The sequence below is a fragment of the Acaromyces ingoldii genome (genome assembly GCF_003144295.1).
Source record: "Acaromyces ingoldii strain MCA 4198 unplaced genomic scaffold FA10scaffold_2, whole genome shotgun sequence".
NCBI classification, from domain to species: Eukaryota; Fungi; Basidiomycota; class Exobasidiomycetes; order Exobasidiales; family Cryptobasidiaceae; genus Acaromyces; species Acaromyces ingoldii.
In genome coordinates this window covers 2,067,786-2,094,987 of record NW_020290248.1, presented here as the reverse complement: position 1 = coordinate 2,094,987, position 27,202 = coordinate 2,067,786, and the positions used below count along the sequence as shown (strand labels likewise).

The 27,202-nt window shown below is 57.5% G+C and overlaps 15 protein-coding genes across 15 annotated transcripts; 7 read left to right on the top strand and 8 right to left on the bottom strand.

Annotated features, from left to right (window-relative positions):
• Positions 1 to 103: 103 nt before the first annotated feature.
• FA10DRAFT_265726 (asparaginyl-tRNA synthetase) lies at positions 104 to 1,810 on the top strand. The gene has a single exon (XM_025521184.1). The coding sequence runs from the start codon at positions 121 to 123 to the stop codon at positions 1,714 to 1,716; it is 1,596 nt and encodes a 531-aa protein (XP_025379099.1). The 5' UTR covers positions 104 to 120; the 3' UTR covers positions 1,717 to 1,810.
• Positions 1,796 to 2,699, bottom strand: FA10DRAFT_77829 (hypothetical protein). The gene is made up of 2 exons (XM_025525699.1): positions 2,377 to 2,699; positions 1,796 to 2,304 (listed from the first exon to the last, which is right to left on the bottom strand). The coding sequence occupies exons 1-2, from the start codon at positions 2,458 to 2,460 to the stop codon at positions 1,876 to 1,878; spliced, it is 513 nt and encodes a 170-aa protein (XP_025379098.1). The 5' UTR covers positions 2,461 to 2,699; the 3' UTR covers positions 1,796 to 1,875.
• Positions 2,700 to 5,317: 2,618 nt separating this feature from the next.
• On the bottom strand, positions 5,318 to 6,397 carry FA10DRAFT_77756 (hypothetical protein). The gene is made up of 2 exons (XM_025525698.1): positions 5,839 to 6,397; positions 5,318 to 5,619 (listed from the first exon to the last, which is right to left on the bottom strand). The coding sequence occupies exons 1-2, from the start codon at positions 6,186 to 6,188 to the stop codon at positions 5,466 to 5,468; spliced, it is 504 nt and encodes a 167-aa protein (XP_025379097.1). The 5' UTR covers positions 6,189 to 6,397; the 3' UTR covers positions 5,318 to 5,465.
• A 451-nt stretch (positions 6,398 to 6,848) lies between these two features.
• Positions 6,849 to 8,359, top strand: FA10DRAFT_284813 (hypothetical protein; the record flags this gene model as incomplete). Its single annotated transcript, XM_025523949.1, has 2 exons — positions 6,849 to 6,978; positions 7,113 to 8,359. 2 exons carry the CDS (start codon positions 6,849 to 6,851, stop codon positions 8,357 to 8,359), a joined length of 1,377 nt encoding a protein of 458 aa, XP_025379096.1.
• Positions 8,360 to 8,754: 395 nt separating this feature from the next.
• Positions 8,755 to 10,793, top strand: FA10DRAFT_300462 (hypothetical protein). Its single transcript, XM_025524850.1, has 2 exons — positions 8,755 to 9,247; positions 9,322 to 10,793. The coding sequence occupies exons 1-2, from the start codon at positions 9,195 to 9,197 to the stop codon at positions 10,637 to 10,639; spliced, it is 1,371 nt and encodes a 456-aa protein (XP_025379095.1). The 5' UTR covers positions 8,755 to 9,194; the 3' UTR covers positions 10,640 to 10,793.
• FA10DRAFT_77681 (hypothetical protein) lies at positions 10,590 to 11,434 on the bottom strand. Its single transcript, XM_025525697.1, has 2 exons — positions 10,864 to 11,434; positions 10,590 to 10,800 (listed from the first exon to the last, which is right to left on the bottom strand). Exons 1-2 carry the CDS (start codon positions 11,375 to 11,377, stop codon positions 10,745 to 10,747), a joined length of 570 nt encoding a protein of 189 aa, XP_025379094.1. The 5' UTR covers positions 11,378 to 11,434; the 3' UTR covers positions 10,590 to 10,744.
• Positions 11,435 to 11,533: 99 nt separating this feature from the next.
• FA10DRAFT_265723 (chaperone) lies at positions 11,534 to 12,183 on the top strand. The gene is made up of 3 exons (XM_025521183.1): positions 11,534 to 11,579; positions 11,673 to 11,827; positions 11,904 to 12,183. The coding sequence occupies exons 1-3, from the start codon at positions 11,573 to 11,575 to the stop codon at positions 12,009 to 12,011; spliced, it is 270 nt and encodes an 89-aa protein (XP_025379093.1). The 5' UTR covers positions 11,534 to 11,572; the 3' UTR covers positions 12,012 to 12,183.
• Positions 12,162 to 12,750, bottom strand: FA10DRAFT_265722 (hydroxyisourate hydrolase; the record flags this gene model as incomplete). The annotated part of the gene is made up of 3 exons (XM_025521182.1): positions 12,162 to 12,340; positions 12,415 to 12,553; positions 12,629 to 12,750. 3 exons carry the CDS (start codon positions 12,745 to 12,747, stop codon positions 12,248 to 12,250), a joined length of 351 nt encoding a protein of 116 aa, XP_025379092.1. The 3' UTR covers positions 12,162 to 12,247.
• A 169-nt stretch (positions 12,751 to 12,919) lies between these two features.
• Positions 12,920 to 14,580, top strand: FA10DRAFT_265721 (hypothetical protein). Its single transcript, XM_025521181.1, has 4 exons — positions 12,920 to 12,980; positions 13,060 to 13,711; positions 13,781 to 14,332; positions 14,392 to 14,580. The coding sequence occupies exons 1-4, from the start codon at positions 12,960 to 12,962 to the stop codon at positions 14,427 to 14,429; spliced, it is 1,263 nt and encodes a 420-aa protein (XP_025379091.1). The 5' UTR covers positions 12,920 to 12,959; the 3' UTR covers positions 14,430 to 14,580.
• Positions 14,581 to 14,587: 7 nt separating this feature from the next.
• On the top strand, positions 14,588 to 16,832 carry FA10DRAFT_265720 (putative CMK1-Ca2+/calmodulin-dependent ser/thr protein kinase type I). The gene is made up of 6 exons (XM_025521180.1): positions 14,588 to 15,095; positions 15,155 to 15,330; positions 15,407 to 15,463; positions 15,526 to 15,890; positions 15,969 to 16,158; positions 16,230 to 16,832. The coding sequence occupies exons 1-6, from the start codon at positions 15,056 to 15,058 to the stop codon at positions 16,653 to 16,655; spliced, it is 1,254 nt and encodes a 417-aa protein (XP_025379090.1). The 5' UTR covers positions 14,588 to 15,055; the 3' UTR covers positions 16,656 to 16,832.
• Positions 16,823 to 17,516, bottom strand: FA10DRAFT_265719 (hypothetical protein). Its single transcript, XM_025521179.1, has one exon. The coding sequence runs from the start codon at positions 17,498 to 17,500 to the stop codon at positions 16,886 to 16,888; it is 615 nt and encodes a 204-aa protein (XP_025379089.1). The 5' UTR covers positions 17,501 to 17,516; the 3' UTR covers positions 16,823 to 16,885.
• A 605-nt stretch (positions 17,517 to 18,121) lies between these two features.
• On the bottom strand, positions 18,122 to 19,811 carry FA10DRAFT_265718 (SIS domain-containing protein). The gene has a single exon (XM_025521178.1). The coding sequence runs from the start codon at positions 19,600 to 19,602 to the stop codon at positions 18,220 to 18,222; it is 1,383 nt and encodes a 460-aa protein (XP_025379088.1). The 5' UTR covers positions 19,603 to 19,811; the 3' UTR covers positions 18,122 to 18,219.
• A 355-nt stretch (positions 19,812 to 20,166) lies between these two features.
• On the bottom strand, positions 20,167 to 22,443 carry FA10DRAFT_265717 (Trimethyllysine dioxygenase). Its single transcript, XM_025521177.1, has 6 exons — positions 22,090 to 22,443; positions 21,930 to 22,014; positions 21,490 to 21,849; positions 20,849 to 21,390; positions 20,712 to 20,779; positions 20,167 to 20,640 (listed from the first exon to the last, which is right to left on the bottom strand). The coding sequence occupies exons 1-6, from the start codon at positions 22,404 to 22,406 to the stop codon at positions 20,426 to 20,428; spliced, it is 1,587 nt and encodes a 528-aa protein (XP_025379087.1). The 5' UTR covers positions 22,407 to 22,443; the 3' UTR covers positions 20,167 to 20,425.
• Positions 22,444 to 22,560: 117 nt separating this feature from the next.
• FA10DRAFT_77514 (homoserine acetyltransferase) lies at positions 22,561 to 24,491 on the top strand. The gene is made up of 3 exons (XM_025525696.1): positions 22,561 to 23,470; positions 23,554 to 24,262; positions 24,338 to 24,491. The coding sequence occupies exons 1-3, from the start codon at positions 22,597 to 22,599 to the stop codon at positions 24,384 to 24,386; spliced, it is 1,632 nt and encodes a 543-aa protein (XP_025379086.1). The 5' UTR covers positions 22,561 to 22,596; the 3' UTR covers positions 24,387 to 24,491.
• On the bottom strand, positions 24,350 to 26,217 carry FA10DRAFT_265716 (acid protease). The gene has a single exon (XM_025521176.1). The coding sequence runs from the start codon at positions 26,109 to 26,111 to the stop codon at positions 24,597 to 24,599; it is 1,515 nt and encodes a 504-aa protein (XP_025379085.1). The 5' UTR covers positions 26,112 to 26,217; the 3' UTR covers positions 24,350 to 24,596.
• Between the last annotated feature and the right edge of the window lie 985 nt (positions 26,218 to 27,202).

Here is a 27,202-nt window from a genome sequence, read left to right as displayed (position 1 = left end):
CAGGCAAGTGGTTCCATTGCAGAGGAGCTTTTGTTAGGCACGTGACTTGTCTTGTCGAGAAGAAAAGTGTTGCTTGCGCTCGAGCGCTGAAGTCTCGGCAGGAGCTGCAAGTTGTAGGAGATGAGGAGGAGTCTCTGTCGGTCCCTCGAGGCCTCGACGTCGGCATTGAAACTTCCGGCACCCAGCGCGGTACGGATCTCGCGGTCGACTCCAAAGCGATGGCATTCCACGGCCGAGCCGGCTCCAAGGCCAATCACGCTGCTACGCCAGCTGCTGGCTTCCCGACCTCCCCTCTCCCCTTCCTCCTCTTCTTCAGCAGCTGACGCAGGCGCGGACGAGGCGCCGCTGCATCGGATCGTAGCCTACGCTCGTGTGGTGCGTAGCCATCGCAATGTGACGTTTATATCGCTTGCCGACGGCAGTCTGCCAGGCAACGAGACGCTCCAGGGCGTCTATCGTTCGTCTTCGTCCTCGTCCTCATTGCCTGATCATCAACAGCTAGCGCCCGGCGTAGGGCTGGAGCTGACAGGTCGGCTCAAGCCAAGCAGAGGCCGAGGACAGGCGTATGAGCTCGACATTGAACATCTCAAGGTGACGGCCCCCGTCGATGCAGCCACCTACCCGATTCCCCTGACCTCTTCGTCGACGCCCGCGAGCAACGACCTGCTGCGCAAGTACGCCCACCTTCGACCACGGGAGGCTCGGCACGCCGCCGTGTTGCGCGCTCGTTCCGCGTTCGAAAAGGCCATCTCAGACTGGTTCTGGGACGCCGGCTTCTCCCGCGTCGCCGCGCCGATTCTCACCTCGTCGGACTGCGAGGGTGGCGGCGAGGTGTTTCGCGTCGAGCAGGACCAGGGCGAAGAAGCCGGGCCCACGACGCCCTTTTTCTCTTCCGCTACCCCTGCCTTTCTCACCGTCTCTTCCCAGCTCCACCTCGAGGCACTCGCCATGGGCCTGGGAAGAGTGTGGACGTGTGGACCGTCGTTTCGCGCAGAGGGAAGCGCCACCAATCGCCATCTCTGCGAGTTCTGGATGATCGAGGCCGAACAACTAACGAGCAGCAGTGGGCCTGCCGCTCTGCACGAGGTGATGCAGACGACGCAGGGAGTCGTGCAAGCGGCGATGCACTTCGCCTTGCACCACGAGCAGACGAGGAAGGACCTCGAGATGCTCTGGCAGGGGCACGAAGCCACCCTGCAGGAGCTCGAATCTGTCGCGTCGTCTAGCTCGGGGCCATGGCCAACGATGACATACACCGACGCTGTTTCGCTGCTCGAGAGCGAAGGACGACAGCTAGACGAGCCACCACCCGCCTGGGGCCAGTCGCTGTCCTCGTCACACGAGCGCTGGTTGGCACAACACGTCGCAAGCGGTCCCCTGTTCATCACCGACTATCCCTCGGGCTTGAAACCGTTCTACATGCGCGCAAATGAGAACCAGGGCCCGGAAGAGAGGAGGACGGTGGCCTGCTTCGACCTCGTGGTGCCGCGCCTGGGTGAGCTTGTTGGCGGCAGCCTGCGCGAGGAACGGCTGGACCGCCTCGAGGCGCAGCCCGCGGCGCTCGACTGGTACGCCAAGGATCTGCGCAGGTACGGCTGCATCCCTCATGGCGGCTTTGGCCTCGGTCTCGAGAGGCTCGTCGGCTGGTTGACAAACACCGACAATCTCCGCGATGTAGCTTCTTTTCCCAGGACAAAGGGCCCTCTGCGGTACTGAGACAGTGGTCAATGGTCGATTGATTGATAGATTGTTTGTAAGCTGTGGTCCATCTCTCATTGGGAGTGAATCTAACGGAGGCGCTACGGAGGCGCTAAGAGAAAAAGGGTAGAGTCGAAAGGAAAGGTAACATGGTGTGGGGGAGGTGTGAAGCTGGCATCAGAACTTGAGATCAACGCCACGCGGAGGGAAATGAGGAGGGGCAAGAGAAGCCATAGACGCTTCACTGAGGCCGATGTCGGTGATGACACCCTGAAATTGCTGCCAACAGACATCGATGCCATGCACGCGTGCAATCTTGAGAAGCTGTTTGAGGCCCGAGCAGCGCTCTCGCGCAAAGATGCCGGCATCGAGCCGTTCGAGTGTGTCGAGGACCTTTGCTGCTTCAGCGACGTTTCTCGGCGCCTCGACGTTTGCCTTGATGGCCTGGATCAGCGGTAGGAACCGCTTGTTCTCCGTTTCCTGCGAGCAGAGCTTGGCAGGGATGCAAACGCGCGCCGGCGGCTTTTCCCGCTGCTGATTCCCAGCTTGAGTCACGGACTGCTGCTGGCTGCCTGGAGCCAGATCTCCGTGTGTGGACCCCGTCTTCTGTTGCCAGGCAAAGCGAGTGTGAGTGCTAGCTCCCTTCTCGTCGTGAGGATAGACTGGCATCCAACTCACTGGTACCTGGAGAAAGATCCAAGTCGGTGCATTGTACTGGTCCTTGGAAAATTTGATAGGGGCACCCCTTGTGCGCATGTGCATCAGGTAGTGCTGGAAGCTCCGCACGTCTGAGACGGTCGCATACAGCCGCGGACACTCGTCGAGGAGGTGTCTCTCGACCAGCCAGGCACGAGCGCCTCCCCTTGGCACTGTCGTCACTTTTGTCCTTTCCTCGTCACTGCTGAGACCGGCGTCGCCGATGTCCAGGTCGACATAGCGCTCGACGAGGCGGACGAGGTAGTTGGGGTCGAACGCACGCTCATCTGGCACAAGTGCAGTGCTGCCACGATTTGTGTAGCGCTCGATTGCGTGTTGCTGTCCCAGACATGGTCAGCGATCGTCCCATTCGGTGCATCTGCTTGTAGAAGAAAAGAAGGAATGGGTGAAGGATGCTGCTCTCACCAGATCTCTGCGCCCCTTGAACCAGACATGCTGGATCGTGGCCGTCGCCTCGCCGCTGAACTTGAGCGGCAGACCAGCCTGACGGGCGAGCATCAGGTATTCGCGCAAGCTTGTGCAGCTCTCCTTTTCATACGCTTTGTGGTCTGCCTGGAGGAGCAGCGACTCGAGCTCGCGGGCGTCCGTTAGGCCCTGTGCTGTCCTTCTACCTTGCATGATTCGGATGAGGAGGTCAAAGCGCTGGACGGCGGCTTCGAGGTTGCCATTCGACTGCCCGTCGTGCTTGATATCTGAGATGGGAGAAAAGGGGGAGGAAGGAGGATAATAAGGAGGAAAGACTTAATTTTACTTCGTAGACTGAACGCTTCACCTACCCAGCTTCATATGCTCCTCGAAGCTTGGGTAGTACACGGTGAAGCCACGCCAACGGAGGATGCTGACCATGCTTCTCCTGCATATCAGCGTCATGGCTGAACATGTGAGCAACCATCGTGGTGGGAAACTTACTGGTCAGTGTCCTCATCGTCAAAGCTGCGGTCATCCAGACCAGGCGAGCTGTCCATGTGCGAGCGAGAACGGTCGTCAGCGCGCACATCAGCGCTTGAGATGCACCATACATCTCGAGACGAGGCTCGTGGCGAAGAGACTCACTCGGGCAAGACAAGCCGCTGAGCAAAAGGAGCAAGCGGGTGAGCAATAGCAAGGAACAAAGAGACCAGAGCACAAGTCGTCGCACCTGGATCGTGTCGCTGAGGAGGCACTGCTTGATGTCTCGCTCCTCCATCTCATCCATGTCAAGCTCGAAGCCAACCGAGGTGGCGCTCGAGCTAGGCGGCCTTGTCTCCTCGTCTGTCGTCGTGGAGCTCATGGTCTACCTATCCTGCTGCCTTCACACACGAATCAAGGATTTGAGAGGGAAGAGGCAGAGGGGGCTAAAGGCCCTAGAAGGGCACGACAGACAAAGAGCGCCGCTCCAAGTGGGAAGATCAGACGGAGAGAAACACATTAGAAACAAAGTCAGCTCAATGGATGATGAATCGATCAGCCGGGCCGCCCACCAGGCCCGCGCCGCCCTCGTTCACCTTTGTGGTCTCCATGCAAAGAGTAGGGACCACATCGTGCTCCGTCTCCGCCACCTCGTCGCTTGCAAGTCAGCTTTGTGCACTTGCAATCGCACGCGGCCCATCACAATTCCGCTTCGGCGACATCCACGGTGAAGAACACCTCTAAATGCGCGAGACTTCTGTCTGCCCTAACGCAGAGCGAGCACATCTACGTACAGTACGCTACTGCGTTCTACATTGACAGCACATACAGGATCGTAGTGTTCTACTTCCAACCTCAAGAGCGGCAACTCGAGCACAACATCCGCTCACAGTCGCACTGTTGCCGGATACAAGCGGAAGTCTGCTCGCCAGGGCTACTCTGTCATGCAACGTCATGGTTGACGAAGACGGCCTTGCGCTCGGCGCGTGTCGACGCGTCGCGAGCACCTGCCTCGGCCGTCATGTCGGTTGTCCCCACCTTCCTCTTTCTTACTAGAGCAGCTCCACTACGCCGAGGCAAGCGCAGTCTATTATTATTGTAACTTCTCTTAGATGTGAAAATTTCGCACGCCTGCATGAACCTTGCCATATATGCGCGTGCCTGCCACTACTAGTTGTACTGATCGCCGGTGTAGGAAAGCAGCTTCGCAGAATCTCGAGCTTGTCCTGAAGCTAACGCACGTCCTTGCTCCGAGACGTGGGAGCCCGCTGACCTCGTTCACCACGCTACTAGCAAACTACAGATCCCTTTCGACATATGCTAATTATATAACTGCGACTTACTTGCTGCTAGTACAGTTTGCAGAGAAGCTGGTGGCGCCGCAAAGAAAATGAAATTTATCGCTACACGAATGCGAAGCAGAGTCTAAAGTTCCGTCGCATTGGCAAACAAGCCCTTGCATACAGGAGAGGAGGAAGGGACCTGGCATGAATAATTGCATAATGTGGGCAGATATCGAAAGCAGGGTCCCAAAGATCCTTCATCGGCGATCAATACAGCGGCTTGAGTGATAGTCGGAGGAGGAAAATATATGGCTAGGGAGGCAAGGACCCTGAGCGAACCTGCGCCATATTCCCGACACCGAGCCGGGCAAAAGTACACCGCTGGTTCAATGATTCAGCCGGCTTGCTAAGCTCCCACACAGGCGACGATCGCGCGACTGCTATTGTGGCGGCCGGGTCTCTTGCTCGCTTTGAGTCTATCTAGAAATCTTCCCGTCGACAGCGTCCTACTCACTTGACCCATGCTAAAGGGGACCGCTGGACACTGGAGTGGGAAAGATGTGGTGCTTGGTCATCAGCCGGGTTATCACAACTTTGCCCTATAGAAAAGCGCCAAGATGAAGGGAGTATGCCCGGCCCCTCAAAGCGGACAGGTCAGTAATTGTGACATGTCAAATTAATTATGCTCTGGCAATGCAACGACTGGCTTCCATTCCTACTGCCCTCTCCTCGCAGCTGCCGAACAAACTCTCTGTTTCGCTGGATATAGCTAGAATCATGAGCCATTATCTACGGCCTTCCTAATGGGTTGTGAGCACAAGCGACCGTCGTCATCGTAACGAGTGTCGACTCCTTGTCACCACTCAGCTCGACATTCTTTCACAGCGGACGCTGAGATGAAGTCATGATATTTTCCGAGTCCCCCCCTCCGATGGCGACCGAGCCACCATAGATAAGTAGAGATTGGGGCTGTGCGTCACAAGCCGAGTCGGTGACGAAATTGACTGATTGACCCCCACGACGTGCGTGCGATCTACGATACTGAAATTGTAAATGATAGATGCTGCACGACGTTGAACCATGTCGCACCTCCTTGCATTTGTCCAACCCTTGGAAAGTAAAGTTGAGACGCGCATTCTGCTTCAACACGAAAAATATTCCCACCAGTAGCCTGCAAGCTCCGTCCGCCCGGGTTCAACCCCTTATTTGCATGTTCTCTTGTTTCCTCCTCCCTTCTCTCTCTTCCCCTCACCTTCCAATTTTCGTTTTGTTCCCCTGGGAAAGCTGGTCTTCCCTCTGTCCGTTCGCCACCCCCTTTTCCTTCTCCGCCTCGGATCTGCTCCCCGTTGTTCCTACCTCGTCTGTCGACCGGTTTCGACGCGCGATTTCCCTCTCGTCTTCTTCCTCTTCTCTCACGGCGCAAGGGTGGCCTCGAGCATCAAGTCGCACGCTCATCTGCCCGCGACAAGCTCCTGCCAGGGTCATTCCTCTGTTTTGATCCGGAGTCCCTTTTTCCTTTGACAAGCAAAGTCTCCCTGCGCCGTCGATAGCTCCCCGATCGACGGAAGCCACCTTACCGTCGCCTTGCCTGGTCGCGTTCATCGCCGCTCTCACACCCCCTTGGCGTCCGTCGGGCCTTTTCTTTTCTTTTTATTACCCTTCTTCTATTCAATTTCCCTTTCCTGTACCGTTCACATACGTCAAGCACCTTTGTCGAGCAAGGGCAGGCAACACACACAAACACAAGCAAGGACCCCCTCACATCCAACTTTCCGGACCGTGCGCTAGCAGCAAAACGGCTCATCCTACCAACGAAGAAGATCGGCTACATTGGAGTGCGTGTTGACGGAAAGGACTTGTGCGCCAGGACCGCCATCGGGGCAGACGCATTTTTGCCTCCTCCACGGAAGCGAGAGCTCGCAGGAGTGCCACTGATAAGAATATATAACGGCTACTTGACCTTCCTCTTTCGGTCCTCACCCTCTCGTCACCTTTTCACCTTTAACGCCACCACCACCCATCCCCTACCCATCCCCTACTCTCACCAACCACCACCGTCACCTCTCTCCCCCTTTCCACGCGGACTCATTACCACCCAACGAAACGACCTCTTCGCTACCACCACCACCGCACCGCCACCTCCCATCGCCTCCTTGCTTCCATCTCTTTCTCGGACACAACCTTCCATAACGACCCGACTTGAAGACTAGAAAGAAAGAATAAATACCGAAACAGTCTGTGTCTACCGTCAAAATCGTCAAGATGAGCAGCAGCAACCCGCAATTCTTTTCCTCGTCGATGCGTCGACACCCGGCCAGCTTGCTGCCAAAGATTTGCCACAACCCAGCCATCCTTGACCTCGTCAAGTGCCCCGTCTCGAGAGAAATGGTCGGTGAGTACCGAGTGGTGACCAATGCGACGGCGGCCTCCCGACTCCTTTCTCTGTGCGGAAGGGTCCGAGCGCTGGGCGTCTGTCTCTGCCTAATTTTTAAAGCTACATTTTGTACTGACACGGCCGATTTCTAGTGTACCTCGCGCAGCAAGCGGCGCACGTCATGCCATACGCCCATACGGAGGCCATCATCACACCGCCAACGACGCCAACCAAGTCGGTCGCGAGCGCTGAAGCTGACCCGGCCGGCAAGCTCGAGATCCACGGTCTTCCTAGTCTTGAGACGTTCATTGCCATTCTCGTCGACAAGAGCAACGTCCAGGTTCCTACGCTTCTCTGCACTCTCATCTACCTCGAGAGGCTTCAAAAGAAGCTGCCGATGCAAGCGAAGGGGCTTCACTGCACGCGTCACCGTCTTTTTCTCGCTTCGCTCATCTCAGCCGCAAAGTACCTCAACGACTCGTCGCCCAAGAACAAGCATTGGTGTCGATACGCCGCCCTGTTCAGCCAGGCCGAGGTCAACTTGATGGAGAAGCAGTTCCTCGCCCTCCTCGACTACGACCTCCGCATCGAAGAGCACGAGCTCATGGTGCACTTCGCTCCCTTCTTCCGAAGGCGCGAAGAAAAGGCCGAGGCTGGCCGACGTGCCATGACGCTCCGCGGCTGCTTTGCTGGCCAGGAGATGGAGCGATACTCGCGTGCGTCTGAGCTCCGCGTCTTCCTCCGCAAGCAGGCCGAAGAAGACAAGGCTCGACGAGAGGAAGAGCACAAGCGACAGCTTCTCTACGCGCAGCAACAGCAGCAAGAGGGCATGTACGGCTCAGAGACCTGCTACGCTGACGCGCCACCGTCACCAATCTCACCGAAGGAGTCGGATCGGTACCACTCGTCGTCGTCAGCATCGTCTTCGAGCCGTGTCTCGGGCGCCATGATGCACCGTCAGCGCTCGATGGACTCGAGCAGCAGCACCTCTGAAGCCGACCTTACCGATGACAACGGCTCCTCTGGCTCCTCTGCTGAAGACTTCGACGGCGAAGAAGAGGATGATTACTACGTCCAGGAGGGTCTCGAAGAGCGAATGCAGCAGCACGCTTCTATCAATGCCAAGGCGCCATCGGCATCTAAGCGTGTCGTCTCGGCCGTCGACGTCGACCTGATGAGTCAGGTCGATGCCAGGCTCGCCGCTGTGGCCGCTGCCAACCACAACGGTCAGTCTCACGAACGTTTAAGCCACCGCATCGTCAACGCTACTGGCATGGTCAAGAGCCAGACGTCGTCGAGCATGTTCAGTCGCCAACAGCAACAGGCGCAACCGACGAAGGTGCGACAGAGCAGGAGCAGCTCCAACCTCCTCTCGAGGATGCTCTCCTCGTCGCATTGATCCCCCTCTCTCTCCCGTCACTCCCCCCCACCCCACTTGACTTGGCTCTCGGTTTCCGGCTCCGGTTCTGTCCAAACGCATGCTGTAACAATAGCCATCAACAACGCATTCAGACAACACACAAGACACATTCTTTTCTCTCATACAATCTTCTTGTCATCATTCACAATCACACTCATTCAATGTCCAATCATCATGGCTTGTTGCCACAGAAAAAGCCTGCTGCCAAGAGTGTTGACATATTCGTTTGATGCTATCGAAAGGCTTACTCTTGTCCCCATGTTCGTAGTAAGGAGCGCTCGATGTTCGAAGTGACTGGCCACGTGGATTGTAGAGCAATCTTTTTTTTTCCCTTTTTTTTTTCTCCTGTCCTGCCCTGGAGACATCGCTGCCACCTCGCCGTTGCACTCCTTCCACCACTTCCACCACCACCACCCTTACTCTCCCGAATTTTGATCTCAGACATACCACTTGTCTTTCTTTTAGAGTCATTGAGCCTGACTCTTCGACTCAAAAGTCTCGCAGCACCATCGTCCAGATACGCCCAGCCAATCCTCAAATAGGCAGACGTAGCGTTTTCGAGTTTCATGTCATCGAGAGCCCGCCTCAACCACCATCCCGTCAATCGTCGACTCGTCTTTGATTGTTGGAATATCAACATTCGAAGAGCTAAGCCGCCATTTTGCTCGTCACCCATTGACGACATCGACTGTTCCTGATGCATTGAGGTGTTCGCTCCTCTCTTTCAGAACCAGGCAGAATCTTCTTTTCTTTTTTCCTCCTTTCACCATTTGTTGTTCCCCTTTCGCCTCTTTCGGCATAACGACTTGCAACCATGGCTGTCGTCAATATTCGTCGTGACGTCGACGACAAGTTTTACCGCTACCGGTGAGTTTACGCCTCTACACTTATGTCATGTCGTGTGAGACAGTGAGTTGACAAGGCGTTTCTCGACCCATCAGCATGCCCCTCTTGCAAACCAAGATCGAGGGCAGGGGCAATGGCATCAAGACTGTCATTCCCAACATGGCCGACATTGCGCGAGCCTTGAGCAGGCCGCCGACCTACCCAACGAAATTCTTTGGGTTCGAGCTCGGCGCCCAGACGTCGTCGGACGAAAAGAATGACCGCTTCATCGTCAACGGTGCTCATGACGCCGAGGCGATGCGCAAGCTCCTCGACGGTTTCATCGACAAGTTTGTCCTCTGCGGTGACTGCAAGAACCCCGAGACGGATCTCAAGATCACAAAGGATGGCATGGTGCTGCGCGACTGCAAGGCGTGTGGCAAGCGCAGCGACGTCGACATGCGCCACAAGCTGACGACCTTCATCACCAAGAACCCACCTCCAAAGAAGAAGAAGGGTGCAAAGGGCGCGGGCAAGTCGGCTGGCCAGACGGTCGACGACGGCAACGACAAAGAAGACGAAGCTGGAAGCGACGACGAGCTGACTCGCCGCATTCAGGAGGAGGCAAAGGAGATTCCTACGGCTGAGCAGCGTGGAAATAACGCCAGCGCAGCAGATGCTGACAACGAATGGTCTGTCGACACAAGTGAGGATGCCGTCAAGGCCCGTGTCAAGGCCCTCGAAGGCGGCCTGCAGTCTGCACTCGTCATCGGCGGCGGTGACGACGAAGACGGCGATGAAGCCGAGGACAGCCCCTACAACCAGTTTGGCGTCTGGCTGCTCGCCAACCGCAAGGGCGGCGAGGAAGGTCGCGAGTGCACGGCGGCCGAGGTGTACAAGAGGGCGCAGGAGCTGGGCATCGAAAAGAAGCACAAGACCGTCCAGGTCCTCGTCCAGGGCCTCTTCACCGAGGACGTCGTCGCAGAGCTGAAGAAATACGGCCCCGTCGTAGCTAAGATGACGACGTCGGAAAAGCACCAAAAGTCGCTCCTGGGCGGCGTCGAGCGCCTGGCTGGAGTGCAGTATCCCTCGCTGATCCCCACAGGCGTTCCCAAGATCCTCATGGCTCTCTACCAGCTCGACGCGCTGGAGGAAGAAGTCGTCAAGACGTGGGCCACGCACGTCTCGAAGAAGTACGTCGACAAGGAGACGTGCAAAAAGGTGCGTAAGAGCGCCGCTCCTTTCGTCACTTGGCTCGAGGAGGCCGAAGACGAGAGCGAGGACGATGAGGATGAGGATGACGAAGACGACGACGATGAAGACGAAGAAGAGGCTGCTCCTAAGAAAGTCGCAAACGGTAGCTCCAAGAAGCCCCAGGTCAAGGCCAAGGAGGAAGAAGACGACGACGACGACAGCGACCTCGACAACCTCTGATCTTCTCAAGTCCTCTTACATCACCGCTCATCGACTCTGACTCTAGGTCTTCTCAGCTTATGATCGTAACATTGATTACTTTACAAAGTGCGAGATCCTCCGCCACTACTGGAGGTGTGACCATGGATCGAGTTGTGTGAAGGAGTTCCGCAAGAGCGAGGCTGTCATGTTATTTTAGTGTCGGCCCATGATGTGCGGATGTATGCGCAGTGTACAGTACTTACCGACTGGTATTTGATCCAAGGGGACCAAAGGCGCTTCCTCGTCGATGACCTCTCGAGGTAGGCCACTGCCTCCGCTGCCACCGCCACCTCTCTTGCGCTTGTGGTCACTGCTCCCTGGACCTTGGTGCCGAAAGTGTGTTAAGGGTGCCAAAGAGCCGTTCCAGCCTCCGTCTTGACCCTGTCCCTGCGAATGCGATCCCGGCTGTGGCGCTCGTTGGGCCTGATAAGATCCTCCTCTCGCACCTCCTCTGCCGCCTTGACCTCTGCCCCTGCCTCTGCCTCTGCCCCTACTCCAGCCCCTATCCCTTCCTTGGTCGCGACCCACTCGTCCTGCCTCTCCTTCTGCACGGGAGGAAGACGAAGACTGAGATGGCCCTGGGGCGACGCCTGGGGCGCCAAAGGACCCTGGCAGGCCCATGCTTGCCATCATTTGCGCGTGAGCTTCTGCACTTGTTCCGTTGCCCGACGATGAGGAAGCCGACGCCGCTCCTTCCTGCTGCTGCTCTGCTACCATGATGGAGATAGGTGGTCAAAGAGTCTCTGCCATCGGGCCCTCTTCTGTCTGCTTCACGTGGAGGTTCCTTCCCTCAAAAGACCTTTCGGCTTTTTTAGATTCAATTTTTGTAGCAGCGCAGGCAGGCCGGGCATCGCAACTCGCTTTTCATCTCACCCACTTCCTAGCAACCAATCCCCAACACAATACACCAAGATGGACTGTGAGTGCCCGCTAAGCTTTTGTCGAGAGCACAGTGAAAAGATGGCAAGAGAGAGAACGTCTGGCTGACAAGGGGACGGACGGACAAAAAAAGTCTCCTCGTTTAGCCAGTCGGAGCAGACGGCGATGCAGCGCATCATCGAGCAGAAGCAGATGAAGGACTTTATGCGCCTCTACACGGGGCTCGTCGAGCGATGCTTCGACAGCTGCTGCAACGACTTTACGTCCAAGGCGCTCAGCTCCAAAGAGGTCAGTCAGACGACTGGAACAGCGGGGATTAGGGGAAGGCTGATGTGGGACGATCTTTTCTCTTTGGTTCTGCTAGGAGACGTGCGTCGAAAACTGCACGCAAAAGTGGTTGAAGCACAGCGAACGGGTTGGAGCGAGATTCCAAGAGGAGAATGCAAAGATGATGCAAGGTCCGGGCAAGTGAGAGCTCCGGTGAGGAAGGAAGAGGATAAGCCAACGACAGGGTAGGGAGAGGTGTAAGAGGCGGTGGACGAGCACGACAGCGACAAGCGTCTCGCTGCATAGGCGAGGCGCTCTGTATACATAACAAACTTCACCAATCATCACAGACGACGAGGACCTCAATACAGAGCAGCCAATGTGCCACCCATTGCACGCCATGTTGGGCTGTCTGTTCAACTAAGAGACTGAACATTCCTCTCATGAGCCTCGGTAGGTGGTGTATGAAAACGGAGAAAGGAGGAGTGGTATGTGATAATGAGGATCGGGAGTGTCTGGTAACGTAAAGAGGATCTGCGACGGCGGTGTTTGGTCAGCTTTCGACTCTCCTCGACGCAGGAGTCCCAGGGCATCAGATCAGCACCCACCTCGACGCGGGGGTAGAACGATGGACGACTGTCCCTCGCGAAATATTGTCCCGTTTCAAATGTCATCCTGTAGATGCCTGGCGAAAGCTTCGAGGAAGGATCGAGCAGCGTCGTGCATCGCCCATCATTGTCCGTTTGCCTATCGTTAAGAAGGCCATCGCATCAGTCAGGCTTCGTAACGCAGGCATTGAATCGGAGGGCAGGACAGTCTCACCCCTGTGCAAGGATCTGAAAGTCGGACTGAGCCAAGGCAGCCAGACTGACATTTACGCTGCTTGCTGGGCGTCCCAGCGTACTGTCAAGCACATGACAAGTGATGGGTGATCTGGACATGGCTCTATCGCCAGGCGGAGCACAAAAGGTTTCAGAAGGAATACAGAGATAGACGAGCGAGAGGGCTTGAGCTCCAGCTTGCCTCCACGTGGGATTCAAGATTTAAGGCGGTGACGCTCGCTCAACCTTCAGCCACCGCCCAACCAACACAGTGCGAGACGCCCCTTTTCCACTGCCCGACTTCCTCTTGCGTAAGGACAAGGAAAGCAAAGATGCCTCTGTTTGGAAAGAAGGTAAGAGCGCGACCACCTTCAACATCAAAGAAGAATGAGAATGTCGAACACTCAACATGCTCCCTTGCCCTCCAAGCAGTCTAGCAAGATCCCGCCAGTCGAGGAGGCTGAGCCCAAGCAGCCAGCCTTCTATGGAGGCATCAACCAGCCCGGCATGCGCAATGGCCCTCCTGGCAGCCGACCTGGAATGGGTGCTGGGTACGGGGCAGGCTACGGAGCAGGCTATGGAGGGGGACCAGGGGGACCAGGAGGACCGCCGGGAAATCAAGGATACGGAGGACCTCCGACCGATGCCGGTCGCTACGGGGGTGGCCAGGGAGGCTACGACCAAGGTGGCTACGGCTATGGACAGCCACAGCCGCGATTTGCGGACGCCAAGGCACCTTCTGCGAACCTTGGAAGAGGGTACGATGAGATGGTAGGCAACGGGAGCCGACAGAGGAATCTCCAACGTAACGTTGAGGAGGACGACCTCGAAGCAGAGTATGGACGAGGTTCGGGAGGTGCAGGACGGGGCGGCGGAAGTCATGCTGCGGGATCCAATGCTTACGACGGAGTCGAGCAACAGGCTCAAGTGCAGGACGAGGAAGAGGATGAGGTAGAGGCTGTCAAGCAACAGATGAGATTCACAAAGCAGGAGAGCTTGGCGAGCACGAGGAATGCACTCAGAATTGCCAGAGAGACCGAAGAGACGGCGTCCAGCACCCTCCTCAAGCTAGGAGAGCAGAGCGGTAGGTTGAAAGCTAGTGTCTTGCTCCCTTCTCTCACAACAAGCTGATAAAGCTGGCATCGGACACCAGACAAATTGGCCAACACGGAGCGTCACTTGGACATGGCAAAGGCTCATGCGTCGAGGGCTGACGACAACACAAAGGAAATCAATGCTCTCAATCGCTCCATCTTCCGACCGAACTTCCAAATGAACAAGAAGGCCAAGCGAGATGCAGAGGAGGCGCGCATCCTCAACCGCCACGTCGAGGAGCGAGAGGAACGTGAGGCAACGCGAAACGAGGCCCTGCGTGCACAGAATCGCCTCGATCAGGAGCTTGGTGGACCAGGATCTGGCCGCTTTGGTGGTGGTCGATTTGGCATGGACCGCTTTGGGGCGGGCAAGAAGGCCGAGGACCCACAGAAGGCCAAGATGGCCCAACGCAGTCGATACCAATTCGAAGCCACAGAGAGTGACGACGAACTGGAAGACGAGCTGGACGGTAACCTGGATGAGATCGGCCAGCTGAGCGCACGGCTCAACGGCCTGGGAAAGGCCATGGGAACGGAAATCACCGAGCAGAACCAGAGGATCCAGCGGCTGGGCGACAAGACGACCAACCTGGACACGCGCATCTATGCTGGTCAGTACATGGTCTTTACATCCTGTCGAGACCTCAAGCTGATTCTCTCCCGTTGACAGGTACTCAAAAGCTGGATCGCATCGGCAAGTGGAAGTGATTGGTTTCCAAGCCGTTTCGCATTCACCCCGCCAGCCGTTCTTCTCGCTGTTATTATTCATACCTATCGCTCCTTGACCGCATCTGGAGCCAAAGGACGTCATTAATTTCTTTTTTTTTTCATGAATCAATCTATTTTTAAAGCGCCGTCAGCCCTATCTCCATGTGCATGCCTCGCCTCTGCCATTTCCGCTATTGTTCTCTGCCCACCCAGGTGTTTGCTCATCTCGTCTCTACCAGCGTCACCTTCAATTACCGAGAGTAGCCTCTCTTCACTGCACGTCGAGCAAGTCAAAATTCAGGCAGTGGATCCAGCGTGCCGAAAACGGGTGCACGGCAAGGTGACAGCACGCGTAGACGAGCAATAAGTTCGCGTCCGTGCGGAGCGGCGCGGCGACAGTCTGCAATTTTCAGACCGGAAGGCTCGCTCTCTACAGCGCCTCTTCCCTCTCTTTTGCAACGACGAAAGGCAGATCTCCGATCCTTCACTGCGACGATCAAGGACAACACACGCCTTTTGCCGCCTCTGCTCCGCTTCCCGGTCCACCTGCGTGCGACGTCGAGCCTCGGTTTCTCTGTCACTGCGCGCGCATCGACAACGACCGGCCAACGGAGATAGTGGCAAGGATGCCTCACAATCCCTTTGCCAAGCAGCCCGACACGTATGGTGCGTTGTTTTCTTCTCTTTCTGACGTCAGTTGGCTCACTGGAATGGCGCATCGACAGTCAAGAAGAAGGAGTATACCTTCACAAAGACGCTCGGCGAAGGCACCTTTGGCATTGTCCGGTCGGCCAAATGGAACGCAGCGGACCCCCCGATCAATGTGGCCGTCAAGGTCATTAGCAAGAAGATCTTGAAGGGCCACGATGAAATTGTGCAGGATGAGATGGATGTACTCAAGGTTGGTCCATCACGCTGTGTGCGCGCACCCAGCTCATCGAACAGCTAGCTAACGAGAGAGGGAATCGCCAATACAGGGCCTTGATCAGCCTCACGTCGTCAAGTTTCTCGACTGGTTTGAGTCAAAGGACAAGGTCAGTCCTGGCTTTTTTCCTTCTACAGGCCCTGATCATTGTGCTGATGCTCGGTCCCACAGTACTACCTCGTCTTCGAAGAGGCCAGCGGCGGAGAGCTCTTTGACCGTATCCTCCAGCGAGGTCGATTCACCGAGGGCGACGCCTGCCGAACAATCCGAGCAGTGCTCTCTGCGATCCAGTATCTGCACCACCACAACATTGTGCACCGAGACGTCAAGCCAGAGAACATCCTCTACCGGACAAAGGAGGAGGACGCCAATGTCGTGCTCGTCGACTTTGGAATCGCCAAGCACCTCAAGGCCGAGGATGAGGTGCTGACGAATGTTTGTGGCTCCTTTGGCTACGCTGCTCCGGAGATTCTTGCAAAGAAGGGACATGGCAAGGCCGTCGATATGTGGAGCTTGGGCATCATCACTTACACCATGTGAGAAAGAGACTTAGCGCTGGTTGCCATCCGCTCCACCCATGGCTCACATTGCTGAATTCTGCTCCCCCTCGACAGGCTCTGCGGCTACACGCCCTTCCGCTCAGACGACCCTGACAAGCTGGCAGCAGAGACGCAACGAGGAAAAATCGAGTTCCACGATCGTTACTGGAAGAACGTCAGTCCCGCCGCAAAGGAATTTGTCAAGTCATGTCTCACCGTCGACCCCTCGAAACGCTTGACGGCTGACGAGGCCATGAAGCACAAGGTAAGCTGGGTCCCTTTACGTCTTTCCTCTTCCTGTCCATCTTTGCTGACTCGTGTCACTCGTGTATCCAGTGGCTCACCGAGAACCGAACCGAGACCGAGGCGTCACACGATCTCTCCCTCGGCCTGCGGGAGAACTACCGCAAGCGGTGGAAGACGGCCATCAATGCCGTTCGAGCCAGCACCAAGTTCCGGACATTTGCTGCTCTGGCCGCCGATGGAAAGACGGGGCCCAGCGAATCAGGCGACGAGGGTACAGGCGCTGCTGCTGCCGATGGAGAAGAAGAAGGCCGCATTTCACCACCTACCAAGTCGGAGCTGTACAGCGAGAGCAGCAGTAGGGATGGCGAGGTTGAAGACGCAGACTACCTGACGGGAGATGAGGGAGAGGATGCGCGCACCTCCCAAGGTCAAGCCAACGGTGACGCAAAGGATGTGGGCGAGAGCGGTGTCAAAGGTCTCGTCAACAAGCTCCAAGGTGCAAAGGTCTCTTCTTGACACGTCTCCCTCTCCCTCTATCTTCTGCACTCTCTTGTACCAGTAGACTGTCGCCGTCCTGTCTCCCTTCGTCTTCTCGCCCACGCCTCGCCGCTCTTTTCATTCATTCTGGCTCCTCTCAGCTCCATAGAGCTCATCGTGATTTTGCATGGAATATTGAGTCAATTGTCGTTGTTCTACTGTACAGCTTGCGTGTGTTCATACAATCGTTGTGCTAGGATTGGCAGCATTCATGAGGAGGGTGGCTGGTCCGTGGCCGCCGAGCCATGTCCACGCTTTCGCCGCTTCCTTTTGCCACCTCCCACCCCTCCTTCTCCTCCTGCTCCTTGCGCCCCTCCTTGGGACGCCGGCACGCTCGCACCATCCTTCTTCTTGTCGCCGCCCTGCTCCTTTGCCGGCTTCTCCCCACCCTTTCCTTTCTTCTTTTTCAAGGACGTCGACTTCTTCACACTGAGTGGATTGGGCCCCTTGGGCCTCTTCTTCCTCGGTAGCGCCACTTTGGCCTTGTCATGGACGGTTCCAGCCGCGTCTTCGTCGGCGTCGACGTCGCGGTGGTGCTCGCCATCGTCGTCGTCGAGGCCGACAATGTCGCCACTGCGCTTGCCCAGCACGGTGCGACCTGCCGAGAGATCGAGCTTGGCCCGCTCGAGCTCCTCGCACCGCAGGCGCGTCTTGTCGCTCATGGGCTCCAGCACCAGCACGTTTCGCTCGTTGTGGTGGCACACGGGCACGGCGAGCACGTCGCGCCGCACGGCCGCGCGCAGACCGGCGCTGTCGGACGCGAGCACGTACCGGTGCTTGTTGGTGGGGCCAAGGACATCGAGCAGGCAGCGCTCGCCTGGCATGGCGGCATCGCGGTGGTTGCACCGCCGCCGCTCAAACGTCTTGGCCATCTCGACGGCCAGGCGCTCGCCCGTCTCGCGCTGGTGCGCATACAGCTCGGCGATGCAGCACTGCGTAATCATCGGCTTGATCGCGCCCGCCTTTTTCTCCGCCGCGGTCGATCCGCCGCCGCCGTAGCCGCCCGACATCGAGACCGTCGTGTTGAAGCGCGCACCGAGGGCTGCAGAGGCCTGCAGCACGCTCTCGAGACGCAGCGCCACATCGCCCGCCGAGAGCTTCTCGCGGACGAGGGCGAGGACCATGGGCGCATCGAGGAGCACCTGCAGCGGCGGGCGCAGGCCAAAGTGGCGGATGTACGCCTCCAGCAGCTTGCGGTATGTCTTGGCTCGCTTCTGCCTCATCTTCTTCTTCTTCTTCTTCTTCTTCTTCTTCTTCTCTTCTTCTCTTGCGACGTCTGTCTTGCCTTGGTCTCGATGAAGCAAGGAAGCATCTTCTTATTTTTCTTTAATTTTTTTTTTCTGTCTGCCTGCCTTTCGCTCGGACTTTTTCCTAGAACTTTTTCGGAAATCTTGAGCCACGTTTTGGGCACACTCCACATCCACACACAGGCTGATGATCCCTTTCCCAAGGCAAGAAAATGAAGAATGGGGGGTCAAGTTGTCTATTATGCGAATTCCAGAGTACTGCGATAGAATGATGAGAGAGAAACAGAGAGGAGCCTTCACGCCGCGGCACTGCCCATGCGGATCAGCGTCTCTTCCTGGAGGAGCCTGCCGCCGAGTTTGCCACCGGGGTGGTTCCTCGTGAAGCTCTGTTTGCCAAGCCCGCATGCGCGTGCAACAGAGAGAATGAGAGCGTCGCCCATGGCCAGGGCCACTGTCGTGCTGCTCGTAGGTGCTGGGACGAGGCCATCGGCCTCTGCCGTGCCTTGCTCGTCGTCGACGGGCGAGCCGGGCGACGATGTCCTGCAGTCGACCCAGGCACCTCTCCCGCCGGTGGCGGCCTCGACGAGCTTGGAGTCCTCCCTGGCCGAAAAGGCAAGGATGGGACACCCCCTCAGCTGGAGGTGGGGCAGGAGCTGGAGCAGTTCGGAGCTTCCGCCGCTGTGCGAGAGCGCACAGATGGCGTCGGGCTGACGCGGTGGTGCCGGCGCTCGGTTCTCAGAAGCCCTCGCTCGGAGCAGAGGGGCGACGGGCGCATGTGGAAAGTGGCCTGAGACGAGGCCCAGGTCGCCGTGCAGCGCCTCCGTCGGGTGCATATAGACCGAGGGTAGGCCGAGGGACATGGATGTGGCCGAGAGCTTGCGCGCAATCAGGCCGCTCTTGCCCACGCCGGTCCAAACAATCTTGCCGCCACCGGCGACGGTGCCGACAAGGACTTTGATGGCGTCCTCAAACGAGGCGCGCGTCGAGCTTGCCCGTCGTCCACTCGAGGGTCCCGCTATTCTCTCGTCGGACCCCTTTTGCATCTCGACGCCCTGCAGCCTCGAGGCGGCATCGAGGAGTGCCTTTGCCTCTGCCAGCAGGATCGAGTGCGCATGCGATAGTGTGGCGGGCAGGTCTACGCCGAGGTCCTCTTCTTCCTCCTCTTCCTCTTCGTCATTGTCCCCGTGCGAGTCTTGATGCGCTTCTTCCCCACCGTCGTCGTCGTCATCGTCATCCGCATCGCCTTGGTCGGTGTCGGAGCCGTCGAGATGGCCAAGTCGCTCCTCGTCGAGCTCTTCAACGATGGCCGCATCGTCCTTGGCTCCCCTCGTGCGCTGCATCGCAGGAGCTGCCTCACTCCTGACCTTGTTCTTGGCCTCGTTCTTGGCCGCCGTCGCACGCGGTCGCGATGAGACGGACCAGAGCGACGGCGGCGCGGTCGAGGGGGGCGTCAGCAGGGCATCTTCGTCTTGCTCAACGTGGCCGTCGTGACCCTGACCCGGAAGCGTCAGGCGGTCGCCATAGACACGCGGCGAAAAGAGCAAGGCGGACGTGTGCGTATTGGTAGATGAGGAAGGCGACGAGGGCCGCTCGCTGGGGCTCGAGGCAGAAGAGCCCTGCTCCATCATTGTTGTCGTCGTCGGTTGCGGTGGCACGAAGGAAGAGGAGCTGGAAGCCATCGTGCTGCAGGTGCAGGCCGACCGCGGGAGGTGGAGAACTGATGGGGGTGAAGATGGAGGGAATAGATGGGAAGAGGAGCTTGTTCTTATCGCATCATCATCTCTCCACCAAGCCGTGTCATGTCGTGCAGCACAAGCAACATCTGCTGCCTCATCAGCGAGCAGCATCAACCGGGTGCATGCAGACACCGAATCGCGCAGCCCTCTTCTGAGCTAAGCAAAGCCAAAGAAGAAATAAAAAAAAACCCAGACTTCAATTTGCTTTCGCCCGACTTCCTCCCTCGAAACTTTAGTTAACCCCTCTTGTGCCTGTGCTCACGGTACAGCGCGCCTCATGATGTTAACGTAATGAAGGTGATGCTTCGGTCATCTCAGCCACCAAGACGAAAGCGGGAAATCCCCCGCGCTCCGATCTTCTGGTCGCCTCGTTTTGCTCACTCTTTCTCTGGCGGCTGACAAGATATCGCGACTCAGCCTCCAGCGAGTAAGAATGGGTGGAGCGCGCAAAGCGCGTCGGATAGAAAATGGAAAAATGTCGTGATTCTGGGGCGCGGGCTGTGTCCGTTCGGGGACTCACTTTAGAGTAGTAGTAGTAGTAGTAGTGTTGCTAGCTAGTCGCGTTCCCTCCAAAGACCGAACAAGGATGGAGATAAGGAGCCTCTCTTATTATCGGATAAGACGACACGACACACCCAGCGCACGTTCTGCACAACTTCTCAGCAGAAAAATGCTATTATTAGGTTGTTGTAGTCATGGTAGGCTGCGCTTTCTATGATCCTTGTCTTTCACTTTAGGCAAGGGACGAACAAGCCCGAGGGGTGCGCTATAGACCATCCTCCCATACGCCGCGGCTCGACGAAGAAGCCTCGTCGGCGTCTGGCGACCGCGAGAAGCGCTTGTTGTTGACCACGTCTGGATACCGCTTGCGCAGCACGGCCAGCCGGCTGCGGTAGTCGTCGTGGTTCACATAGGCACCGCACAGTCTTCGGTTGCCCACAAATGCCGATCGTCCGTGAAGAACACGGTGGTTGTCAAAGACTGTCAAGAGGGACAGAGAATTAAGCATGGCGCGACGGCCTTCTCCTCCACTTGCTGGTGAAGCTACTCACTCAGAGCATTGCCAGGCTTCAGCTGCTCCCAGTACTCGCTGTCGACGTTGGTGAGGATCTCGTGCCATCTGTTAATCGCAATCTTTGTGCGTCAGCACGCCAAAGGAGGAAAGCAGCTGCCAGTGGGAAGAACTCACTTTGCCAATGCATCGTAGAAGGGCAGGACCTGGTCCTCTGGCAGCTTGAGCACGCTCCGGTCATCGTTGTTATACCGGACACGGACAAGCTCGCCAGTGACGGTGTCGTGCTCGAGGATGGGGAAGCCGCCTCTCTTGAGCGGTCGGATCAGGACATCGTCGTCGCCCGCGCTGTGCGTGCGGAAGCGAGCCTGGGAGAGGACCTCGTATGCCTCTGGGTGGACCTCCCGGAGGATCTTTGCGGCAAAGAAGCCATCGACGAGGAGCGACTCTCCCCCGCTGGGCGCTGTGCCGTCCTTGGCCTCTGTGTGGCTGAGGAGGTGGAAGAGCTGGAGGCCGGCTGGGTCGGTAAAGTAGGTCGTGTCTGTATGCGCGCCCAGCGCCAGGTTGGTGTAGGCCGTGTCGCCGTGAGAGAGGTCCGAGGTGAAATCCCAGAAGCCGCCATAGTGCGTCTCGCGGATAAAGGCAATCCTCCTCACCAGCGCCTCGGTGTCTTCTGGCGTGGGTGGAACGCCTGTGACGAAGCAGAAGCCAAATTGTTCCTGCACCGAGAGACAGAGAGGGAGAGAAAGAGGAGGTGGGAATGGGAGGCTCACTTTGAATATTGTTCGCTCAGAGAGGCAAGAGGGAAGCACACTCACAATCTTGCTCAGCCACCGGAGCAGGCCCCTGTCGCTGCCCTGGTCGTCCATGACCTCCGCCCAGGTGACGCTCGGTGGCTGCTGGGCGATTCCCTTGCCCCACAGCAGACGTCCGGCCTTTTCCATGTCTGTTCCCGGCTCGCCGCTGCCCGAGGTGAGCGAGAGCGAAGGTGCATAGGAGTTGGAGTAGAGCCAGGACCACGGATAGAGGGAGGAGTGGGGTGCAGCAGCGTCGTCCGAAGAGGCATCGCGGGCAAGCAGCGACGAGGCCGACGTCTCTTCTGCGCCCGGTTGGGGCCAGTGTACCAAGAGGCCCTCGGTGGTGCTCTCGACGGCGATGGGATTCAGCTGCGGTGAGATCTGGATGTGAAGGGGCCAAGTCAGCTCAGAGGTTTCGACGTGGAGAACAGAGGGCTCTCTCCCCCTCTCACGGAACTCACAGAGAAGGTGTCGAGCTGCCGCTGTTTTGTCTGCGGATGGTAGCACGCCGGACACCTGCAGTGATCTCTGAGCCAAATGTTGTGGCTGGAAAAAGGCAATGTCAGCCGCAGAGACGAGAAAGATGGAGGGTATATGCACTAAGAAGAGGCCGCAACTCACTACCGGCTCTCAATCCCACTGGACCACACGACGTTGACTTTTCTCGCTTGGGCATCAAGGGTGGCCTGAGGTACCGCGAGGGCCTGCGTCTCGCTGAGCTGGGGCCTTTGTTGGTATTGCTGTTGCTGCTGTTGCTGCTGATCCAAGGGAGCGGCTCGATGCTGGCGTGGGGAACAAGCAAAGGACCGGGCATGTCGTGTGATCGGAGCTGACGGTACTGGTCTGAATGGACATCGTGCCTGGGCATACAATGGCACAGTCCGTTGCGATGAGCGCGCAGCAGCTCTACCAACGCTCCACGCCGCTGTGGGGTTCATGGTCGAATCTTAGCGAGATTTGGTATGGCTCGAGAAGATGTGAATGGCCAATATGGAACGGGGTCCTGTTGCACTCTAATCCCGCGCGTGGCTTGGAAATGTGTTCGTGCGCAAAAGCTGCTTTGAAAATAGAAAGAGAAAAGGAAGCTCGGGACTTAAGGCACCGACCGGTGTAGACATTGACGACGACATGCTCCTTAGGTCCGGAGCTCGAGGGCTGCCGGCGCAGGCAGCGGCAGCGGCATCATGGCGAGGTCTACAGGCAGCCATACCTCGCTGCGCCCGGGCCGTGGCATCATCAGCCCCATCGCGGGCCTCGGGTGGCAGCAGCAGCAGCAGCAGCAGCAACAACCCGTCCCTCGCCTTTCCCTGCATCGATGCCAACGAGGCTAGGACAGCGAGGCTGCTGGCCAGACAAGGCCCCGACATTGAGGACCCATCGGCCGCATCTGGCTCCGCGTCGTCCGACGATGGGCCAGAGCCTTCGTACACGAATGTCGTGTCTGGCTACAAGACCTACCATCACGATGCGCCCCTCGAGCTCGACTATGGCGGCGAACTTCCCTCGTTTGACATTGCCTACGAGACCTGGGGCACGCTCAACAGCGACCGATCCAACGCCATTCTCCTCCATACGGGTCTCAGTGCCTCTTCGCATGCCGCCTCGCACCCGGAAAACACGACAAAGGGCTGGTGGGAGGACTTTATCGGGCCGGGAAAAGCCATCGACAGCAACAAGTACTTTGTCATTTGCACAAACGTCATTGGCAGCTGCTATGGCAGCACTGGGCCTTCCTCGCCCCACCCACTTGATCCAGAGGGAAAGCCGTGGGCGACACGGTTTCCCATCATCTCCGTCTTTGACATGGTCCGCGCCCAATTCTTGCTCCTCGACCACCTCGGCATCGACCGACTGTATGCGAGCATGGGATCGAGCATGGGCGGCATGCAGAGCATCGCTGCCACGCACCTCTACCCGCAACGCGTGCAAAAGCTCATCAGCATCAGTGGCAGCGCCCGTGCCAATCCATCGAGCATCGCACTGCGCTTTGCCCAACGTAGCGGTGAGTAGTCCGCAGACAGGGACGTGGCCGTGCTTGATGCTCCAACGAAGAAGGAATATGATGCTGAACTGCGATACGAACAGTCCTCATGGCGGACCCAAACTGGAACCGTGGCTTCTACTACGACGAGGGAAGGTTGCCGCCGCACACGGGCATGAAGCTTGCTCGCCAGATTGCCACCATCACCTACCGTAGCGGTCCCGAATGGGAGCAGCGATTCGGCCGCGAGCGCCGGAGAGGGTCTGCCGATGCCGAGGACGAGCTTGCACCCGCACTCTGTCCCGACTTTCTCATCGAGACCTACCTCGACCACCAGGGCGAGCAGTTCTGCCTCAAGTACGACGCAAACAGCCTCATCTACGTCAGCAAGGCCATGGACCTGTTTGACATGAGCCAGGATTCCCTAGCGTCGCTCGAGAAGAGGCGAGAAAAGAACAGACTGGCGCGGCAGAAGGAGGAGGACGACCAAACGGCGGCTCCCGCTTCTTCGGAGCCTGATGACTCTAGTCTGACGGCCTCTGCGGCGACCAGCACATCGACTGGAGGCGCAGGGAAGCGAAGAAGACAACACATTCAGACGCTCTCGTCGCCCAGTGCCCATACCTACCTCGACTCGCTCGCAGAGGGTCTGCGCAGCCTTTCGGACCACCCCACGCTCATCATCGGTGCCCAGTCCGACATTCTTTTCCCCATCGACCAACAGCGCGAGCTGGCAGAGTGCCTCCGACGCAATGGCAACACCGAGGTCCGCTACTACGAGATAGACGCTCCGCACGGCCACGACAGCTTCCTGTGCGTCTTCTCTTTCTTTTTGTTTCCCTTTTCTCACAAGTATGAGACTGACTCAGGCTTGCCATCTTTGGACAGCATCGACGTCGCAAATGTGGGCGGTGCAATCAAGGGCTTTCTGGATTGAGAGAACTTCGTTGCCGATGTCCTGGAGTATGACATTGTTCGAAGAGGGTTGCAACATGTGCGTGCAATAAGTGTAGCTGTAGCAATAGCAAAGAAAAAAAGCAGAGGCAGAAGGCGAAGAATCCGTGCGATGAAGAAAGAGAGCAATGGAGGGAGAAAAGAGAGAGAATGGAGCAAAAGCAAGTTTTATAGCCTAGGCGAGAGTAGGGCATCAGAGTGCAAATGCAAAGGCAAAGAGGGCTGCAAGGGCAAGTGAGAAGAGGAGAGGAGCCCGGGGCGAAGCGAAGCTGGAGCTCGAGCCGGATCCGGCCGCTTGCAGAGTGGGCGCGGCCGTCTGAGAAGTCGAGATGGCGCTGGGCTGGGGCAGACCAGAGGCGCCGACGACGTTCGTCGACGCGGATGTGGTCGCAGTGTTGGACGACACGCTGGGCAGGCCCGGCACGCCTGTGATTGCCGAGGACACGCTCGAGGCAGACGACACGGCCGACGTGGCCGTAGCGGCGGCGCTTCCGACGACGCCCGACGACGTAGCGACAGTCTGGGCGCCCGAAGAGTCCTTGAGCGCAGCGAAGCCGACGGCAGCAGGCGAGTATTGGAAGGCAGTAAAGACATTCTTGAGGAAGGTGTCACCGACGACGTAGTCTGGCCCGCTGTCGCCAAGGTCGAGCGAGAAGAGGGCGGCGAGGCAGCTTGAATAGGAGAGGCGACCAGCAAGGAGGTCTTGGGCGCTGATGGTGTAGTCCTTTCCGCCGAACCGCAGCGAGATGATGTTGCTAGAGGAACAAGGGATCGAGTAGAAGCCTTCGCTTGAGCTGCTCATCTGCGTGGGCGTAGCGCCGGGAATCTGGGAAAAGACCTGTTCGAGGACCGAATTGGGCATGGAGATGAGCGTGGTGCCCGTGTCGATTGCGGCCGTGTTGCCGCTCGACAACGTGGCCGTATTGCCATTGACGGTGATGGCATCGAGAGGAATGGACCAGAAGCCGTCGTTGCCGACAACGTTGACAAAGGAGATGTCACCGCTGTACTGGTTTCCGTCGAGCTGGCCGAGGGTGAAGACGCCACCGGGGGAAAAGGTAGCCGAAGTCGCCGTCGTGGGAGCGCGCGAGAGTTGGAAGCTGAACACGTTGGTCTTGAGTAGGTTCTGCTCAACAAGAACCTGCCAAAAGGGAGTCGTCTTGGACTCGGCCAGCTCCTCAAAGCCCATGCCCATGATGCCCGAGCTGCCTGGGGTGAGGGTGCCCGAGGCGACCTGATCGACATTTGCCCAGGTCAGGTCATTGACGACGTAGCCGGCGAGCGAGACGTCATCCGCCACCAATGTCCCCGCCACGGCACCAGTACCATATTGGATCTGAAAGGGTGTGCTGCCGCTGTGGTAGGAAGAGGACGAGGCCGGGTTGAACAACGTCGCTGAGTCGCATTCGGAGCTGGTGCAGTCGGTTGTGGCGAGCCAGAAGTCGGAGCTACCGGTGTCAAGAACGACGTTGAAGTTTTGCTTTGGCGTTCCTACGCTGACCTGGCCATAGTACGATGAATCCGTGCCGTAGTCCTGCAGGCCAATCGTTTGTCTCTTTCGGATCGCTGCCCGGGCCTCGTTTGCCGCCGCATTGTTCTTGGAACCCCACCGGGCGAGGATGTGCTCCCGCTGGCGCAATGCAAATGCGCGCGTCTCGTCGGGGTTCGATTGATCCCGCTTGCTTTGGTGGACGAGGGGAATGTGCATTGAGGCAGATGAGGCGCCCACCTCCCGGCGCCCGAGCGGAGCAGGCATCTGCGGGTATCGGATCGTGCTACCGTGTGGCAACACGATGCATTCGCCTGGCGAAGCAGCGCCGAGGGCCAGCGCCACAGCCACGGTCAGGACTGCCGTCGTCTTCATCTTCCAAGTCCACTGCCGCTCTTCTTCTGAATTAGGGAACGGGGAATGCGGGATGGATGGAGAGGGAATGAGATGGGGAAACCATGAATTGCATTCGACAGAAAACGGCATCATATATGCGGAGAGGCAGTGCTGTGCTGATCTCTCTCCCTCCACCCTAGCTTCCTTCCCTCGCGGTCTTTCTTCCGATGAGGTACGACTGACGCTTGTGAATTACTCTTTTTTTTCTTTTTTTTTTTTTCCTTAGTCGTGTTACTTAAGCGTAAGCGCAACTTGTCACCTGAGTTCAACACACTACTAATGTATTATTGCTAGTACGTACTGTACTAGTACTACTCTACTATTACCTATGCCCTGGCAGCTGCCGGTTCACTTCTCCTTACCCTGCATGTGGCTTTCATTGTTAAATCATGATCGGCTTAGACTGACTGACTGCGTGTGCTGAAAATTAAATATAGTAGGCCAGGGCTTCTTCCCGCCCGCTTTCGGGTTCGGCTTCTTCCTTTGCAAATCTCCAAGTCCGAAAAACAAAAGGAGAGAGAGAGAGAGCGAGCGAGGAGAGAAAAAGGAAATTGAACTTCCGGCCGGCATCGATCGATGGCGTTTTTTGATCTCAAACGTCTCGCGGAGAATTGGTCTGTTTGAGATCTGGAAGAGGGCAATCATTGTGCGGCGAGAGGGTGTTGCAAGAGACGCGGCGGTGCTCTACCCTCTACGACCAACGTCGTGTTGGGTCACGACATTGGCGATTAGAGACACAAGCGCAACGAAGAAGAAGCTGGACCCGCATTGCACCTGCACCTCGGCTTGGCACACGGTTCTTGGCCTCTAGACAGATTTCTGGGCTTTTAAAAGTCAGTCCCGTGTACGGAGCGAATTTGTCGGCAAGGGTCCGATACAACGCCGATGACATGACCCGCAGACGGCATCAGCCG